The sequence below is a fragment of the Dendrobates tinctorius genome, unplaced genomic scaffold (assembly GCF_039654945.1).
Source record: "Dendrobates tinctorius isolate UK_male_01 unplaced genomic scaffold, ASM3965494v1 ptg000231l, whole genome shotgun sequence".
Classification (NCBI taxonomy): domain Eukaryota; kingdom Metazoa; phylum Chordata; class Amphibia; order Anura; family Dendrobatidae; genus Dendrobates; species Dendrobates tinctorius.
This window is the reverse complement of record NW_027361898.1, coordinates 24,282,599-24,303,143: the sequence shown is the minus strand read 5'-3', so window position 1 is coordinate 24,303,143 and position 20,545 is coordinate 24,282,599. Positions and strand designations below refer to the sequence as shown.

Here is a 20,545-nt window from a genome sequence, read left to right as displayed (position 1 = left end):
GACTCACCGTGAGAGGCGGTCGGCGCACAGGTGGCTTAAGATAGCTGAGGAATCCGTTCTAAGACCTGGACCAGGGACTGAGAAACTTTAGTCAGGTCAGAGACCGAATGGGACATTGCAACAGCCCACTCTGGGGGAGGCGGAGTGCTCTAATTTCGGGCGTCGGAATGTTCCTGAGGAGCACACATAGTGGAAGGGCTGCAGGACGGACAGAAGGGAGACGACTGACCTGACGCCCATTTCTTTTTACACCGCGCGCAGGCGTAGTGAATAGGTGTGGGTCTAGCACAGAGAGCCCTTGCAGGGTTGCTCATATGTGAAAAATGCGGCAGTATGTCCGCACGTATCAGAGGGAACTGCCGAGGGGAGCCAATTGGAGACTCAGGACAATAGCAGCAGAGCCTACCGAGGTTCAGATGCGCAGCCGGACGGCGCTGTGTCCCCCAAGCAGAGAACCGACGAAGAGAGAGAACGATATCCCAGGAAGTCAGGATGACGATACCGGTAGGCGGGGCTTAGCAGACGAGCAGTATGATTGGAGGCAAACAGCGGGGGGGCGCGGCTGAGAGAGGCGCTGAATAGAAGCCCTGTGATAGGTTAATAAAGGCGTGAAGAGAGCGCGCACGCACAGGAAGGAGGAAGCTTTCAAAGTGAAAGCGAAAGTAAAAGACGCGATTTCCACCTGGGACCCTATGGCCGATAGCGCAACCGGGGACCGCAAGCCGCAGGGGTAATGGAGGAAACAAGGCAAAGCACTGCCTGCGAAAACCCTGCTGAACCCAGAGGTGAGCGATGAGAAGAGAAGCGCGCGCGCCTGCATTAAAAAAAAAAAAAAAAAAGAGGCGGGAATTTTAAAAACATGGACAGAGCAAAGGCTAAGCGCCGGCCCCGATAACTTCCATTGAGTGCAGGGCGGGAAATTCAAAGCAGGGCCGATGTACTGGCAACAGAGGCCCCTATGGTAAGGCTGCAGGGCTGGAGCGGTCAGTTTGGTCACCTTCTTGAATGCGGGGCTGGGGGGGGCATTCAGAACTCTTATCTGACGTCCCTGAAGAGGATTACCGCAGGGGCCCACGCACAGAGAACAGGCCGCTGGAAAGGGAGATCCTCTGTACCCGCACTATGTCCGCATGGTGCAGAAGACGGCGCCAACCTCTTACCGGAAGGGAAAAGTCACCGCTGGCGACTGCTGTCTTCCACTCAGCCCTGTCCCAAGAGAGGGGTGAGGATGGGAATCGGCGAGGACCGGCCACCTGTCGTCAGCCCATAGCACCCGAGGGTGATAGGGGAAAAGGTCCTGCCTGCGGAAACTGAGAGTTGCGATGTGGGTAACATCACATTGCTCGCTCAGCCGCCTGATATGGGAAAGCAGGATGAATTTACACACTGTTTCCCAATGCTGAAATCTGAAAAATAAATGAGAAAACATTAATACACACAACAGACCGTAAAAGGATAAAAGGAAATCGTTAAATGCGGATCTGGGGAGATCCCGGTCCGCCTACTTCAGACTCTAAGCACAAACTGAGGTACTTGGTGCCTGTCGGTGGGTGTATACTGCCGGGGAGGAGCTAATTTTCTTGTTTTGCATAGTGTCAGCCTCCTATCAGCAGCAGCATACACCCATGTAATCTGTGTCCCCCAATAAGGCGATAAAGAAAGTCAAACGGCGCTCCTTCCCTTCTGAGCTCTGCCATGCACCGAAACAGTGGTTCCTCCCCCCACATATCAGGTATCAGCGTACTCATGACAAATTGCACAACAACTTTTGCAGTCCAATTTCTCCTGTTACCCTTGGTAAAATAAAAAAATTGAACCTGAAGTATTTTTTTTGTGAAAAAAAGTTAAATGTTCATTTTTTTTATTTTTTTTTTAAATATTCAAAAAATTCCTGTGAAGTACCTGAAGGGTTAATACATTTCTTGAATGTGGTTTTGAGCACCTTAAGGGTTGCAGTTTTTAGAATGGTGTCACTTTTGGGTATTTTCTATCATATAGACCCCTCAAAGTGGCTTCAAATGTGATGTGGTCCATAAAAATAAAATGGTGTTGCAAAAATGAGAAATCGCTGGTCAACTTTTAACCCTTATAACTTCCTAACAAAAAAAAAATTTTGGTTCCAAAATTGTGCTGATGTAAAGTAAACATGTGGAAAATGTTCTTTATTAAGTTTTTTGTGTGCCGTATCTCTGTGATTTAAGGGCATAAAAATTCAAAGTTGGAAAATTGCGAAATTTTCTAAATTTTCGCCAAATTTGTCTCTTTCACAAAGTTATTTGAATGAAATTTTACCACTAACATGAAGTACAATATGTCACGAGAAAACAATGTCAGAATCACCGAGATCCATGGAAGCATTTCAGAGTTATTACCTCATAAAGGGCTCGGGAGTTAACGTGCAAATCACCCTTGGTGGTGAAGGAGTTAAACTCCAATGCAACAGAAATTTCATTATGGTTTGTCGCTTCTGCCATCCCCTAATGGACTTCTGGTTTCAGGGGGTTGAGTGAGAAGTGACCACAGCTTCTGACATTGATACCTCTTTCCATGAACCAAGAAGTCATCAGAAGAAAAAAGCTGGAAGAGTGTCACCACTGCCGCCCCTTGACGATTAATTTTAAGGCCGTGAAGCGGATGTCACTCACCCTGCTTTTATTACAACGCCAGATGACGATTCTTTTCAGAGAAAGAAGTGGCAGAAACAGAAGCAGGAACTATGACAACAAAAGTGTGGTGAGTCACTGAAGATGCAGGCGGTAGCAACTCAAGATGTGTGCACTTCTCCATCACCTACCCCTGAATGGGATGCAATAAAGGACCGATGGTGACAGAAGTTGTGGTGACCGTAGTGCCGCTCCCTGAAGTTCTGCGGTGGACGGGAGGGTGCTAGAGCATGAGAGGAAGTGAATGCAGGGCCATCTTCCTGTGACACAATGTCTGAGACTCCAATCAAATGAAAAGTCACAGGAAGGTGGGGGTGGAAGAGGACTTTTCTACATAGGGATTAGCTGTATAAAGAGAATGGTAGGGAATTTTCTAATAAAGCAAATTACAAAAGTGGTTAAGGCTTAACTATGGATATTTATAAAGGGCATTGCATCTAGGAAAACTCTTTGATTTATACATGCAGCTGCCAAGTGACTCTGCTTACTGACATTTGTCCCTATAGGAAACTGCACACAGTTCATACAATAACATTCCATGCCAATCCAATACAGACACACACCAGCAATTCATAGTCTAAAATTAGTTATGTTTTCTGTTTTTTTCTGTTTTTTTTTTTTTTTTAAATTCACAGCAGTTTTTGGTTCAGTGTTTTAAACCTGAAGCAAATTCACAAAGGAGAAGTAAAAATCCTGCCTTTCTATTTTACCACTTGAAAAAAGGTCACAAAATTTGTGTTGTTTTTAAAAAAGAAAAATGTAGGAGAGAAATGTATCATTCCCCATACTTCGGGGCTTTTTAAAGCAGAAAAAAAGCAAAATATGGTTACCTGCATCCCTCAATGAAGCAATAAAGAAATAAATATACATATATATTTGCGTAACAACGCAATTTTGTTTTATATTCTTTATGCTACTGAAGACGCATCTTAAAAAGTCAACCTTACGATAACAGAGGCATATCTTACTGCAACATGCTTTTTCCTTAAGCCTGTAGTAAGAAATAGCACTATTAGGCTGTCATCAAATACTAACAGGGAGAGCTTGATGGTCTGCTTTATAGATGAAGAGACCTAAATAAAGCTTTGAGAATGTTAGGCTATAGAATCATAATCGATGAAGTTACAGAAGAGAAGGTGGGCTATTGATTTATCATTTCTTCTGCAACTGTGTGGACTTTTGTTTCAGCCCCATCAACATCAAAAGGTGTGCAAACTTAGCAATAAGAGGCATTTTCATCAGCAGCAACAGAAAACTGGCATACATTGCAGCAGAAATGTACACCAGGTCATAGCTAGAGAAGAATTTATTTACTAGGGCAAGGACAGGTCAAGGAAGCATTGTGACCCTATTCACGTGGCCTAACTTCAAAACTGCCATATGAATCTCCAATTGTTTCACAAGAAGAAAAATAATAAGGTACTGAAAAAAAGCAGTTGGGAGCTAATGAAATAAAAACAATAGTGATCTCCATGTTTCTTAAAAAATTAGCTCTACTGCCGCAACACAACAGAAATATCATAGCAAACATAAAAAGTAAAAAATACATTGTCACGAATACGCAAAAGTAAAAAAAAAAAAAAAACCAACCTTTTTGAGCGGGGTGTTCCTGCGATTTTGGCCTTTTCAGAAGAACTTCCCTGAAAACAGTAAGTTAGATTTGTAAGTGAACTTCAGAGCGATGTCCAACTACGGCTCAGCCGTCAGCTATCTAATGTATATGGCTCATGGTCAGCTCTAGAGGATGATCCTTACGGAGATTACGGAAGACACCCTCATCTTCCATAAGCAGAGATATAATTGGTAAATTACTTTTTAAATTAAGGCAAATGGTTAAAATATCTTTCATATAAAACCTAAAATTCCTGTAGAATTTTACAACACGAAAAAAAATTAATAGTGGAAAGTGCTTTTTTTTACCTCCATGTTCTCCATTGAATTCAGCCTATGAATGGACTTTGATTTACCTATAAAAAAAAAAAAAACCTAAATTTAAAGGAAAAAACAAACATTATTTGTTTGCTTACTTTTTAAAGACTAACTGTACTTTCAAGTAACTTTTTGGAAAACGCTGACCTGTATATGTACATGAGGAATAATAATGTTTCTGGTTATTACTTAACTCGTTTCCTGAATTTTCACCAGTTTACCTCTCAGCAAGCTCCCTCAATTTGCAAGTGCTAGAAGCTGAACTGAGGGGATGAGCTGCAGGGATCTCTCCCATACAAAGCCAGAATGCAGCTCTCATAGACTTACATTTAGAGCTTGTGATGCGTTATCCAAGCATGCTCAGGTGCGAACTGAGTGACTTTGGCGTGCTCAAAAAATATGTTAAGAGTCCCCACGGCTGCATGTCTCATGGCTGTTTGACAGCCGCTACACATGCAAGGATTGCCTGTTTAAGAAATCCCTGCATGTGTTGGGGCTGTCAAACAGCTGCAAGATATGCAGCAGCGGGTACATAAACATTTTTTTTAAGCACGCCAAAGTCACTCGGTTAGCACCCAAACATGCTCCGATAACACCTTATCCAACACATTCGCTCATCACTAGTCATTACAGTCAAAAGATGGCAGCATGGGACCAAAGCGAGACTGGGAACAGCTGAAGACAGCAGCTGGTGAGCATGAGGGTGTGTGCACGCGTTGCGGATTCTGCTGTGGAATTTTCCACGCGGATTTCTCTAAATCCGCAGGTCAAAAGACATGCGGTTTATCTGCGGTTTTCCCCCTGCGGTTTGACACCTGTCATGGAGCAGGTGCCAAACCGCTGCAGAATCCACACAAAGTGACATACTGCGGATTTAAAACCGCAGCAAATCCACGCAGAAAATTCTGCACCGTGGGCACTGAGGTTTTCATTTTACATTTCTTTTAATGGTACAGTACACCGCAGCAGAAACTGCTGCGGATCCGCAGGACCAAATCCGCTGCGTATTCGCAGCAGAATCCACAGCATGTGCACACACCCTAACACTAGGGTCAGGGAACCTAGATTAATCGCATCACTTCATCACTAACATAAATAAAAAAGCCGAGTGGTGCTTTCATTGAATGCATTTTGGGTTAAAAAAAATTTGCTATAGGGGTTTCAGTTTGCGCAGAGTAGCAAAGGACGTAGATCTGGGGATTTATTCTGACAGAATATAGGCTGAACTGGATGGACAAATGTCTTTTTCGGCCCGACTAACCGTTACTATGTTACTATCAAAACGCGCTCACTGACTGATTCTCAGAGGTCGGCCACTTTCCTCACACCTGACCAGCTCTTCTGCCTATACACTGGATGCTGGCGGAGGAGCATGTGACCAAAGCGGTAAGTCAGCCTCCTCCAATAAAATAGCAGCTTTCCCACGTGAGGAGTTTTAGTATTGGAGGAGATTGAAGCGTATGCACAGAAGAGCTGATCAGTGGAAAACCTCTGAGAATTTGTCAGTGAGCTTGTTCTGACAGCAAGAGAGGGTTTGTAACTCTTATCCATTTTTGAGAACTCCTTTCAGTTGATTTTTCACCAAAGACCACATCAAAGTTTAATGTGCAGGGTAACAAAAAGTCTGTAAAATTAAAATGGCGCAAAATTTGTAAAGAACCCCAAATGCAAAAATACTTGTAGACCAAATGCATTGAATATAAAAAAAAAAAAAAAAATATATAACTTTGATGGCCAACCACTTTTAAGTTGAAAGTAGAGATCCATATGGTGTTTGTACAGAAAAACTAAACACTACCATCTCCACCTTACCTGCACTTCTGCTCCCAGATTCTCTGGTAGGAGAAGTTGTATCCTCAGACTCTTCAGAGGAGTGAGCTAAAAATTCATGAAGCTTCTGCACCAATGTATTCAACTTGTTTTTACTAAAAAAAGAGGAAAACCAAGAAATTATTAAAATATGTTATGTGCTGCTAAGAAAATCAAGACTCCTACTTTCACCTAGAAATAGACCCAAACTTCTGCATAAGAAAGTAGTTGGCATTTCTCCCAACAGTTTAGTTAACGTGTAATATCAGAGACAATAGTGTCCGCAGGACGCCAGAGTTAAAATATAAGCAGACATTTTGTGCCTTGCTCAGGGAATGAAATGGCAGAAAAGTGCACTTCCTAATCAATCCACTGGGTGGATATCAGAACAGCTTGGATTAGGTGAACTGTGTAAAGCGATTTCTCTATTGTTTCATTGGGGGACACGGGAAACCATGGGCGTATGCTGCTGCCACTAGGAGGCTGACACTATGCACAAAAACAGTTAACTCCTCCGCAGTATACAACCCACCGACTGGCACTAAGTTAGTCAGTTTTATCTTGGGGTCAGTAGGAGATGGACTCGGGTCTTTCATTAGGCCCATATCTACCTCAGTTTTCAGAATATTCAAGTATTGTCTCCCTTTTTAGACATGGATCTTCTCCTTTACCTCTGGAGAGATACTGTGAACAGTCACACTGTTCTCCCACGTAGAGACCAAGTACAGCTTGTACTGCCACCCCGTATCCTCATAGGTCTATCTCGCAGGACCCCAACCCATAACACATGAAGAGTGTTTAGGTGGCTCCTAACATTGGTCCTGGTCTCCGTCTCCTACCCACTCGCCCTCCAGCGCCTGTCGGTTTCAGGAGGCATGGACGTCCTTCAAGCCAAGAGGCTCAGACGGCTATCGATGGTCTTCTACGGAGGGTACATCTCTTTCTCTAACTCAAAGGTTCCTGTCCAGAGGTGTTGAGGAGAAGGTTCAGGTAACGATGAAGAAAGAAGATAGAGGAAGATATAGCTTTCCCTTATTATATTTTAATTAATTTCTCTTATTTCCTAGGTTGTTTAGTTGGGGTACATTTGCTAGGGCAGTAAACCCTGGTGCAGCTGTACACCAGTTCGCCTATGTGGGCAGGCACTGGGGACAAACAACGAAGCAGGGATAGAGGGCGCAGAGTTACGTACAGACGACTTTGGGGCCTCCGCGCCACTCTCCCCAGCTTCATCGGTGATTGCTTTCCACTTTAGTTCCGGCTTCAGCACGGCCTAGTCTTGGCAGCTAACTCCACCCCTCTTCCTAGCATCATCAGGCTTTTTTCCCGCCCATTGTAGACATGCTCCTCAGCTTAATAGCTCCGCCCCTCCTCAGATATCCAGTCAGCTCCGCCCCCTTTTTGGCGCTCCTTTCCTTTTTACACTGCGGACCCTCTTCCTCCCTGTGGTTACAATTTGCCGGCATCAGAGCCCAGAAGGTGGCTTCAATCTGCATGAAGTTCTGCCTGCAATTGTCCTGGAGCTCTCGCCCTCCTGCTTCCTCCTCTTCTACTCTTGTCAGGCACTTTGTCTGCTCTTCATGTGAATGCAAACTCAGTTCAGGGCAGCCCTCTCCCTTCTAGCAGGACTGCAGCAGTCCCCCGTGCCTGTTACCCAGGAGTCACATAATGCACCAGGAGAGGGTGATGACCCTATCCCAGTGTGGCCTTTCCAGGGTTCCCGTCAATTTGGCTCCAAGATGGACCAAATTATCAAGGAGGCCGGGGCGTGGCTATGGCACCGACGGAGTGAGGACGCGCTTTGTGAGGCTCCCGATATCCTGACTAAATCCTATCAGCGGACCCGTGCTTTGGGGGCATACTTGCCAGTTTTTTGGACTCCTGTGAGCTCAAGGCCGCTCCTGGACCCCTGCGGGAGTGCGTGGCTGGATTCGGCAGTGCCTGCGGCTCTGAGGACCTGGGCGGCCGGCGGGGCCTGCACGGGGCGACAGTCATACTGAAGGCGCACACCCTGTCTGAGACGTGACGCCAGGCTCCATCCTGCAGCGCTGAAGAAACAAGGGCTGGTGAGCAGATAACTGGATCATTTGTGAGGGACAAGCGGTGTGTGCCCTGAAAAATTGGGCCCCGCGTCCCCCTATTCACTATATTACCTGCCCTGCCAGCGCCATACCTAGTGGGACCTGGATCCTTCCCTGGCTGTGACCCCTGTGGAGCCTTGAGAGTTGTTTTCTGGGCTTGGGGGGCCCTTGCCTGCCGCCTGGGGCTAGATATTGCCCCCTTGTGAGACGTTGAGGGTCTGTTGCGTCAAGGACCCTGCAGCCGCCACCTGCCTATCATACAGTCAGTCATCCTGATTAGAGACTCCAGAGTGCATGGTTCCTGCTCCGAGGCTTTGCCATATCGCTTCCAAAATGAGTCACTCTAAGGGGTCTGGCACAGCGGCTGAAAAGCTAAAAGAATATGTCAGAATAGACCATGCTGAGAGCTCAAGATCTACTAAAAATAACCCCACACAAACTCAGCGTAAGAACCACCCCTCTGAAGGTGGGGAAGAATGTGAGCAGGGGGAATTAACCCTTAAACAGGAGTCCGAGCAACTTATGCAGGCCATCTCCTTGACCAGGACATCTCTGTCTGGGAAGATAGAAGACGTATACACCGAGGTGGGACGCCTCCGACAAAACATGCAAACCATGAGGGGCCGCATTACGGAGGTGGAGACGCGGATATCACAGGTGGAAGACATCATTACGCCCATGGAAGCTAAGCTGACGAAAGTGGCAGGATCCATGAATGCGTGGAGGCAAAAGGCTGATGACCTGGAAAACAGGATGCGCCGAAACAATATCCGAATTATTGGCCTGCCGGAGCGATCGGAGGGACAACATCTGGAGCAATTCCTAGAAGATTGGCTCAAAACCACCTTGGGCGATGAATTCTCCTCAATCTTTGCGGTGGAAAGGACTCAGAGTCCCTACTAGGCCTCTTCCTCTGGGAGCCCCGCCTAGACCCTTGTTGGCGCGCATTCTTAACTACAGGGATAGAGACGTGGCTCTACGATTGGCACAGCAGAAGAGTCCGATTAAGTTCAACAACGCCACCATCTCGATTTTCCCGGATTTCTCTGCGGAACTCCAGAAGCAACGGGCACAGTTTATGGAGGTCAAGAGAAGTCTACTGGAGAGGAATATTGTGTACTCGATTTATCCGGCCCGGCTCCGGGTGGTCCACGGGGGTTCTACTTCGTTTTTTACAGATTCGGCGGAAGAGGCTGAGATCCCATAGAGGGTCTGCTGAAAAAGAATCCTAATACATCGATTGCTAGCTGGAATTTTTCTATTACTCAGCTGATTGGGGCTTCACTTGACGGAGTTCAGGTTTCCAACAATACCAGACACTGGACTCAGTGATGGTACCCCTTGTTTGCTTGGTGATGGGAGTATGGGACTCTGCTCCTACGCTGTTTGTTGTTTTAGCTTTAAGTGTTATTTAGGTAGAAGTTGCAGCCAATGGATATCTTGCTATTTATGTGGTGTCTCTAAGTTCCACTTAGGCGCTATTGCGCAATATGTTCAGATAAATGGAGATGGGTTCTGATTTAATATGCATGGCATGGAATGTAAGGGGTGTTAAGACACCCCGAAAAAGGGTTAAAGTATTTTCACAAATTAGGCACTATCACCCTCACATCGTGCCTCTGGTCGAAACACACTTGACCAGAGATACAGTTCGGACTGTACAAAAACCGTGGGTTCAGTGGTCTATACACGCATTTCACACCAGTTACTCCAGGGGGGTCTCATTACTAATACACAAGAATGTTAGATGGGAGGTCCGGGAGGCCCGGAGAGATTCTGAAGGGCGCTTTGTATTTGTGTATGCACTGATCGACTCTAGGAAATGTTATTTTGTGTGTTTATAATCCCCCTCCAGCGGGCACGTCAATTCTCCAGAAAGCATTGAGTTTTGCTTTGAATTACGCGGATGTCATTTGTATGGGAGACTTTAATCTGGTAATGAATAATTGCCTCGACAGATTGAGACTGGATGACGGGACACGGGGTGGGACCCCGGCAGCAGTTACATCCCAATTATCTCAGTTTATAGAGGGTAGTGGATGGTTGGATCTATGGAGAACGCGACACCCAGACACAAGAGAGTATTACTTGCCAATCCTCCACTAGGCGTTCTTTATCCCGTATAGATTACATCTTTGGATCTAGTGGTTTGGCAATGTGGATGGACAGTATTGAATATGGAAGTAGAGGGATTTCAGATCATAGCCCAATTATCCTTAAACTCAGGTATGGCCCGCCCAGTGGTAGAACAACATGGAAATTAAACCCTTTCTGGCTGAAATTGATTAAGTCACCTGATAGAACAACCGACCAATTACATGTCTTTGTGTCCTCCCACCCCGAACCCCGGAATGTTAAATTATTTTGGGACACCCTTAAGGCGTACTTGAAGGGTTGTCTATCTTCCACGATCTCCTACATCAAACGGGTGACGTCGGGGGAGGATGATGAAATAGAGCAACGTTTGAAAGATTCAGAGGCCGCTTATGTATCTGATCAAACTAGTGGTAATAGAGTGGAGTGGTTGACGGCCTAAAGATTATATACTCAACATATAGACTCCAAGTCCAAACGTAAATTATTTTTTACTCGTCAATCCTACTTTGAACTAGGGAACCAGTCTAGTAAAGTTCTGGCCTACTTGGTGCGGCAGCACAATACAACTAACACAATATTACAGGTCCGCAGTTCAGATGGTACAGTAGTGTCCTCAACGGATGAAATAATGGGATGTTTCCATGATTACTATAGCTCACTGTACAGCTCAAAAAACGACATTGATAGCCAGGGGTGTCTAGATTATTTATCAGATATAACGTTTCCCACATTGAGTGCTTCTCAGCGGGCCTTTATGGACGCTGAGTTCACTCTGGAGGAGATAGAAGACGCCGTGAGGGATATGGCCTCTGGGAAGGCCCCTGGACCGGATGGGTTTCCTATTGAGCTGTACAGGAAATAACGGGAGATTTTAGCGCTACTTTTGTTGTCGGTGTACCGGGAGATTTGGGGAGGGGGGGGGGGGGGGTCATGCCGGAGTCCTTCTGTGAAGCTAATATAATAGTGCTTAAGAAAGAAGGGAAGGATCCTCTGGACTGTGGATCTTATCGCCCCATAATCTTTAGTAAATGTGGATTACAAAATTTTTACGAAGATTTTGGCTACTAGGCTGAATTAAATTATTTTGGAACTTATACATCCTGACCAGACTGGCTTTATGCCTGGGAAAAGCACCTCCATTAACATCAGACGGGTTCAATCAGTGGTTCAATATAGTTCCCTGGTGCCGGACAATAGTTGGGCATTGGCGTCGTTGGATGCGGCTAAGGCCTTTGACTCTCTTGAGTGGCCTTTCCTTCACGCATGCTTGCAGAAATACGGTTATGGAGATAGGTTTTTAAGATGGGTCAACACATTGTATATGAAACCTAAAGCCCATGTTGTTGTAAATGGTTCCACTTCAGAGTCCTTTTCTTTACACAGGGTCGTCAAGGGTGTCCCCACTCACCGGCCCTTTTTGCTCTTGCAATAGAGGCTTTGGCAATTCGCATTAAGAACTTCTCCTAACATTATGGGTATAGAGATAGCGGATCGGGTAGACACCATAGGCCTATATGCGGACAATATAATATTCATGGATAGGGCAGAGGAAACGCTGACAGGAGTGATTGCCACTATAAATGAATTCAGTAGATATTCCGGCCTGTATATAAATTGGGAGAAGTCTGCTCTGATGCCTCTTTCTCATGCCCCGATGCCGCGACTTGGGACTCTCTCCTTGTTGCCTATTGTACCACATTTTAAATATCTGGGTGTTCATATTTCTCAATCCAGCACACTTGATCTGCAGCTTAATATATATCCATTACTGGAAATGGTTAAAGTCAAATTTGCGATCTGGAGCAAACTCCTGCTGTCTGTAGCTGGACACATTAATTTAATTAAAATGATACTACTCCCTAAGATCAGCTATTTTCTCCAACACAGTGCTGTGGTGGTGCCTAAGTCTTTTTTCACTAACTTGAATTCCCAGATTACATCTTTCATATGGGGAAAAACTAGGCCAAAACTTAAGTTATCCACCCTACAAAGGCCAAAAAAAGGGGGCGGGGTAGCACTACCGGATTTTTTTCTATATTATCTGGCGGGACAGGCAAGAGCTATAAATAAGTGGATGCCCGGTAATCACCTTCCTAATTCTGAGAGTCATTTGCTTCATGCCGCACATGCTGATTGCCCGCTAGGATTCTTGGAGATGGAAAAAGTAAAAGTCCCGCGTTTGCTACCCATGTTTCGTCTGGCAAGACTAGTGTGGCGACAGATTAAGAGGGTGGTCGGATTTAGTGATATCATAGCTGAAATGCCCTTATGGATTAATAGTTATTTTCTGAAACTTCTTGCCCACCCATCTGCTGAATTCTGGCCTCAGTACAATGTCTCTACGATAGGGCATATATATGAATGTGGTACATTATCATCTTTTCAACAATTACAAATTAAGTGCAATGTCCCGAGGTCACAATTCTTCCGATACTTGCTATTAAGATCAGCCTTCCAATCGCACATGAGATGTGTCGGTATGAATAGTGCTATTTCGTCTCTACCCTTGATAGGCATTCTTAAGTCACAAGGTCCCCCGGGTCTCCCCTCCTCTCTGTACACACACATGCTATCGGTGGGGACGGAATCTGCCATATGCTTGGTTAGGGGGAAATGGGAAAGTCTCAACCTTGATACGCAGGGAGAAGAGTGGGAGGAAATCCTGGAGTCACCAACTAAGGTGTCTCCGTCAATTAACAATAGAATGATACAACTTTATATTATAAACCAATCATATTTGACTCCGACTCGACTCTTTAAGATGGGCCGTTTTCAATCTTCAGAGTGTCTGAGATGCCATGCAGCCGATGCAGATTTTATCCACATGATTTGGCAATGTCCAATACATTATTGAAAAGAGGCAACGTCATTATTATCCTCCCTGGCACAGATTCCTGTTCCCCTTGAGCCATTGGTTTGTCTGCTTGGGGTGTGGGATGATGAGACATGGGGACATTATACCGGGATTTTCTTACGAGAGTCATTGTTCATGGCACGGAAGGTGCTGGCACTGCGGTGGATGGGGGGGGGGGTTCGGATCCCTCCCTTAGGGCCTGGATAGAATTGGTGAACTCGATTATACCATACGAGCGTATGCTCTATCAAAACAGAGGGTGCCCAGATAAATTTAAGATATGGGAGAGGTGGAATTCCTCTCACCTCACACTGTAGGACGGAGATACCACATGATAATAACTAATTATATAGACACAGGCTGCAAATAGTTGTTTTATAGTAGTAGTAAGGTTTTAAAGGTTTGGCAGGCTTTGTTATTTGAATGATAACGCACAGACTAGTGTAAGGCAATTGACAGTATGATTTATTCTATGTACAGCTGGTATACATACTCTGTTTGACATTAATGCTCTGAGAAATGTATGTGTGTTACTTCATATTTTCATCATTGTCAGTTTGCATATTGTATACCCTGCCTTTGGTTCAATAAACGAATTTAAAAAAAAAAAAAAATCATCAAGGAGGCCAACCTGAGGGATGAGCTCCCTCCTTCCTCAGTCCAAACTTCGCCAGCCACAGGCTCGCCAGGATAGAAAAAGGGCTCCTTTAAAACACACACTCTCCTGGCATTCCTGTAATGCGCAGGGTAGATCCACCAGGCCTAGACCTGGCAGATCTTCCTCTGCATGACTCATCTCCAGATTCCAGGTAATCTCCCAGGCTGGGTGGCCATCTCCGATTTTTCAGAGATGTTTGGCTCGCCTCAGTAGAGGACGCATGGGGCCAGGGATGCTGTATCCTCCGGATACAAGATAGATTTTGTTTCGTGGGTCAGAGATCGATCCTTCAAATCCCGTCCTCCAAGGGCTGCTTCTCTGGTTCCGGGGTTCTTTGCGTCCATTATCTCCCTTCTCAGTTCAGGTGTCATCGTTCCCGTCCCAGACCAGGAACATTTCACAGGGTTTTATTTGAACCAATTTGTTGTGAAGTAGGACAGCGCGGTTCACCCCATCCTGGATCTAAAGTTATTGAACAAAAGGGTCCGACTGACATTTCAGGATGGAGTGTCTTCATTCAGTAATTGCCTTCATGGAGTCCATGTGGCTCTATAGACATCGAAGACGCCTACCTCTATGCCCTCATCTTCCCAGGGCATCAGATTCCTGCGTTTTGTGGTGCGGCAGGACCATTTTCAGTTCGTCGACCTGCCGTTCAGGCTTGCAACCGCTCACAAGGTTTTCACAAAAATCATGGCAGTGTTAATGGCCATTTTGCGGATCAAAGTTTAGTGCTCATCCCGTACCTCGACGACAGTCTCATCAAGGCTCCGTCTTTTTATCAGGCCCAGGAAAGTCTGTCCATCATTCTAGACACCCTGTCCTGATTCGGATGGCTGATCAACAGGGCAAAGTTTTGCCTTGTCCCGACTCAGCGCTTCATTTTTCTAGGCATGCTGTTCAACACCAGCCACACAAAAGGTTTTTCAGCAATTCTCCAGCATGGGGATCGCTCTCTGCAGGGCCCTCACCTTCCTTCCGATCGGCCACAGCGGTCCTGGGAAGGATGGTGGCAGTGTAGGAAAAGATTCCTTTTGCGCAATTCTGTTCAAGACTGCCTCAGCAGGCCATCCTATTTCAGTGGAACAAGTCTGTTCTCTCTCTGGATCGCTCCTCCCAAGTCAAATGATCTCTAACTGTTGGCTGTCATCCCCCCTCATCTTCCAGGATCAGTCCATCCTTCCCGTTCACCGGCAGTTGACGGACGCCATCCTTCTTGGCTGGGGTGCTGTCCTTCACCAACTGACTGTCCAGAGTCATTGGTCAGCAGAGGAATCTTCTCTGCCGATCAACATCCTCAAGATAAGGGACATTCTTCTGTACCTCCGTCAGTAGAAAAGGTTTCTCAGGAGTCTGCCAATCCAAGTTCAGATGGACAATTCCACGGCTGTGGCATATGTCAATCACCAGGGAGGAACTCTAGTCCCTTGGCAATGGCTGAAGCATCCAAGATTCTGCTCTGGGCAGATGCGACGGTTCAGGCAATATCTGAAGTACATATACCCGGCGTGGACAATTGGGCCGCCGACTTTCTCAGCCACGAAGGTCTCACAGCGGGAGCATAGTCTCTGCATCAGGAAGTCTTTCATCAGATTTGCTTTTGATTAGGTACTCCAGATCTGGATCTCATGGCGTTCCGGCCAAACAGGAAGGTTCCACTGTTCATTTCCAGTTTGTGTGACCCTCTCGCGGTGGGCATCGACGCTCTGGCAATACCCTTGTCTTCCCTGTTTCCCTCCCCTCTTCCCCCTTCTTCCAAGGCTGTTGAAGATCAAGGCGGAGGGGTGCCAGTCATTCTGATTGCACCTGATTGGCACTTGGTTTGCAGAGATAGTCAATCTTCTTGTGGACGTCCCCTGGAGGCTTCCAGACAGACCGTTTTTTTTCTGTCCCAAGGATCGATATGCCACCAGAATTCTCAGTCGCTTGATTTAACGGCGTGGCTGTTGAAATCGCGGCTCTGAAAGCATCAGAGTTTTCAAATCGGACGATTCAGACCAAGATCCAGGGTAGAAAAAGGTCATCCCAGGTTGATTATCGGACTTGGAGAACCTATTTTAGCTGGTGTGAGTCTAATCATATACCAAAGAAGAAAATTTGGCACCACTGCCGCCACCTTGATGTGCACTATAATGCGGTACAAACTCACACACCTGGGCTGCACGCCAGCTACCCACAGAACGGGTGCTCAATCCAAAGAAGAACATGCATGGCTGCATTGTATGAAAAAGAACAAAAGGGATGGCACTCACCATTCTGAAGAAGTGAATTTATTTTCAGATAAAAAGCATAGGCTCAGGAGAGGTGTGAACTGTGGACAACGGCCGTTTCACGCTAACTGCGCTTCAACGGGTCCTGGAGTCAGGTAACAGGAAGGTCGAAGTAAATACACTCACAGGTGTGAACACACCTCCTAGTTACTGACACCTACTCCCACTTAATAGAGTGAACAAAAAATGTGAATATACATATAATACAATTAAAACTCAACTACATACAGAAAAACACCTAGACACTGTTGATATCATTATAATTTTTACAAGAAAAACAGACGTATCAATTTTTTCATTTGGTCCTTAGTGGTCCTGTGGCATTAGACAGCAGAATCCATCTGGCTTCTCTCTGTAAGAGATGTCTGCGATGATTCCCTCCTTGCTGCGGTAAAAAAAACTCTCTATTCCTGCAAACCTCATAGATTCTGGGTTGCCCCCATGCACTTTTGTGTGCTCAATCAAGCGAGGAACCCTTTTTCCAGAGGCTATGGAGTAAAAATGTTCCCTAAATCGAACATATAATGGGCGAATAGTTTTTCCTATATAAAAAAGCCACATGGGCAAAAAAGGACATATACAACAAATTATGTTTTACATGAAAAGAAATTCCGAATCTCATGATGAATGGTTTTAAGGGATTTGCCTGTTAATTTAAAAGGACAAAAAGGGCAATTCTTGCATTTATAGTTAGCTACAGGGTAACCTACCCGCTTAAGTCCTAATGATGCGCGTCTGGCTCTTAGGTCACTAAAGGGCCAGGTGTCAGCGCTTTCTATTATTTTCAAAGAAGCTTATCTCCCCGTTCTCAGGTCAGAACTTTTCTCCAAGGGTTAGCGCATGCTGTGCCCCCGTACCGGACACCCATGGACCCCTGGGACCTCAATCTAGTCCTGGAGGCCCTTAGGAGTTCACCCTTTGTACCTATCCGAGAGGTCTCTATCATTTTCATCTAGGAAGGTGATGTTTCTTGGGGCCATCACCTTCATTACGCGCATCTCGGATTTGGCGGCTCTCTACATTCCCATTTCCTGGTTCTCCACCAGGACAAGGCGATTTTGCGGCCTATACCTTCTTTTCTTCCCAAGGTGGTGTCCGCAATTCACCTAAATGAGGATATTGTCCTTCCTTCCTTAAAGGCCCCGTCTCACATAGCGAGATCTTTAGCGATCTCGCTGAAACGTCACATATTTTGTGACGCAACAGCAACCTCGCCAGCGATCTCGCTACATGTGACATATAGCGGCGACCGAGCCCCTGCTGCGATTTCGCTGATCGTGCTCGAATGTCCTGGGCCATTTTTTGATTGCTGGTGTCGCGCTGGCCAGCATGCATTTTTGTGTTTGACGCTGACGAGCGACCTCGTTGGTGACTCAGAACTCAGGAACGCAGGCGTGAGTCGTCAGAATAGCTGCTGTGTGACAAGGTCCCAACGACCGCCGAGGTCGTTTTACGAATCGCCGGATCATTGCTGCGTCGTTGAGTAGACTGTCTGTTTGACAGCTTACTAGCGACCATTGTGGGTCTACTTGGCTAGCACCACCCCCTTTAGGAAGGCAGATTTTGCTATTCCAGAGTGAACACGTAGAGGCCTTCTGGACTCCAAGGCTACGATTGCACGCTGGTTCCGGAAGGTAATTTTGGAGGCATACTGGATTAAAAACAGAGCGTCTCCCTCTGGGAACTCTACCCAGGCAATGGGCGCCTCCTGGGCGGTACACTATAGTGCATCCGCCCTGCAACTCTGCCGGCAACCTCGTCTTCCATCCACACATTCGCCAAATTTCACAGGTTCCATATCTACGCTTCAGCGGACGCCAGCCTAGGTAGAAGGATCTTGCAGGCGGCAATGGTGAGTTCTCCAATCTGAACAAAGTTTCTGCTGTTCCGTCCCCAGGGACTGCTTTGGGAAGTCCCAAAGTTTCCTTTGCTCCCCAATGAAGCGATAGAGAAAACAGGATTTTTGGTTACTCACAGTAAAAATCTGTTTCTCAGAGCCTTCATTGAGGGGGGGGGGGGGGGGGGGCAACCTCAAATGTTTACCAGCTCTTCATACTGTGTTATATTGTTATAGTTTAAAGGGAACCTGTCCCCCCAGGGCATTTTTAAGTATAAGAGCCACCTTCAGCAGCACTAAGGCTGCATTCTGTGAAGGTGGCTCTTATGTTTCTGACCCCTAGTAACACCAAAATATTGACTCGCTGCTCGAGAACTGTTGTCACAGCAGAGGCGCCGGCATACAACACAGGAGCAGGCAGCGGCACACAAGGGCATGATGGACGGCTAGGAGGCGACGTCCAGATGCAACACCAGGGGCATGATGGACGGCTGGGAGGCGGCTGATACAGGGGAATACAATAAACCTACGGGAAGTAATACAGGTATGAGGACCTATTTATAAAAGTCAATATTTTGGCGTTACTAGGGGTCAGAAACATAATAGCCACCTTCACAGAGTGCAGCCTTAGTGCTGCTGAAGGTGGCACTTTTACTTAAAAACGCCCTGGGGGGGGTGACAGGTTCCCTTTAAGTTGTGTTTGTTTCTTTTACTTGTTGCTTCTCCTACTGCTTTCTCACTAACTGATTAACCTAGTGTCAGTCGGTGGGGTGTACACTGCGGAGGAGCTAACTTTTTTTCGCGCATAGTGTCAGCCTCCTAGTTGTAGCAGCATACACCCTGTGTCCCCCAACGAAGACTCAGAAATAGACTTTATGGTGAGGAACCAAAAATCCTTCCATGTTGAAGGAACTTTATGATAGATATACATATATCTATCAAAGTTCCTTTCACATGGAAAGATTTTTGGTTACTCACCATAAAATCTATTTCTGATTCTGCATGTAGAGTCCTGATGTTCGATTCGTTCGAGTCTGAATTGTTAGTCCAGATTGCAGCTATTTAGCCCCACATGTTAATATTACTGAGAATGTGTGTATATAGATAGATCGACATTGAAAAAAAAATGTGTATGAGAGATATATATATATATATATATATATATATATTCCAAAAAAAAGGCAGCACTCCATAGTAACTTTTTCAAAGTGGTAGGTGAGTTTTATTCAGCCCACATATCAAGGCAACGTGTATGTAATTAAATATATATATATATATATATATATATATATATATATATATATATATATATATATATATATATATATATATATATATATACATACATACACACACACTAGCTGAAGAGCCCGGCGCTGCCTGGGCATAGTAACTAACTGTACCCGTCATACATATTCGCCATCCCATAGTCAAGTGCCCATATACCCATCACACATCCTCCATCCCATAGTCCCATCATACGTATTCGCCATCCCATAGTCACAAGCCCCGCCCCTCATTATGATGTCACAATGGTTGCCATGGCGACGCTGATGTCATCCTAGGTTGCAAGCCCCGCCGCCGCTCATTATGATGTCATAATGGTTGACTATGGGATGGAGGATGTGTGATGGGTATATGGGCACTGGACTGTGGGATGGCGGATATGTATGACGGGTATATGGGCAAGGGACTATGAGATGGCGGATATGTATGATGGGTATATGGGCACGGGACTATGGGATGGAGGACATGTATGATGGGTATATGGCCATGGGACTATGAGATGAAGGATGTGTGATGGGTATATGGGCAATCGACGATGGGATGGCGAATATGTATGATGGGTATATGGGCACGGGACTATGGGATGGCGAATATGTATGATGGGTATATGGGCACGGGACTATGGGATGGAGGATATGTATGACGGGTATATGGGCACGGGACTATGGGATGGAGAATATGTATGATGGGTATATGGGCATGGGACTATGGGATGGAGGATGTATGATGGGTATATGGGCATGGGACTATGGGATGAAGAATATGTATGATGGGTATATGGGCACGGGCCTATGGGATGGAGGATAATTATAATTTGTTATAACTAACCACAGTTAGTTACTATGCCCGGGCAGCGCCGGGCTCTTCAGCTAAAATATATTATAAAATATATATATAAATATATATATATCTCTGAGTGTAGAGCCCCGCCCATTCCGCATAGCCACATTCACTATAATATCCCACATCATCCCGTCAGCCAGAGCTACTGGACTACTACCCATAATATCCCACATCTTCCCATCAGTCAGAGCCACCGGACTACTACCACCAATATCCC

The 20,545-nt window shown here is 45.7% G+C and overlaps 1 protein-coding gene across 1 annotated transcript in view; it reads right to left on the bottom strand.

The window, feature by feature from the left end:
• ATRX (ATRX chromatin remodeler) overlaps window positions 1-20,545 on the bottom strand; it is a 348,862-nt gene that overhangs the window by 303,542 nt on the left and 24,775 nt on the right. Inside the window, exons 3-5 of the mRNA XM_073556201.1 lie at window positions 6,405-6,517; window positions 4,584-4,630; window positions 4,254-4,303 (exon numbers count right to left, since the gene is read on the bottom strand). Of these exons, the coding sequence (XP_073412302.1) occupies window positions 4,254-4,303; window positions 4,584-4,630; window positions 6,405-6,517 (210 nt within the window). The remainder of the gene's footprint in view (window positions 1-4,253; window positions 4,304-4,583; window positions 4,631-6,404; window positions 6,518-20,545) is intronic.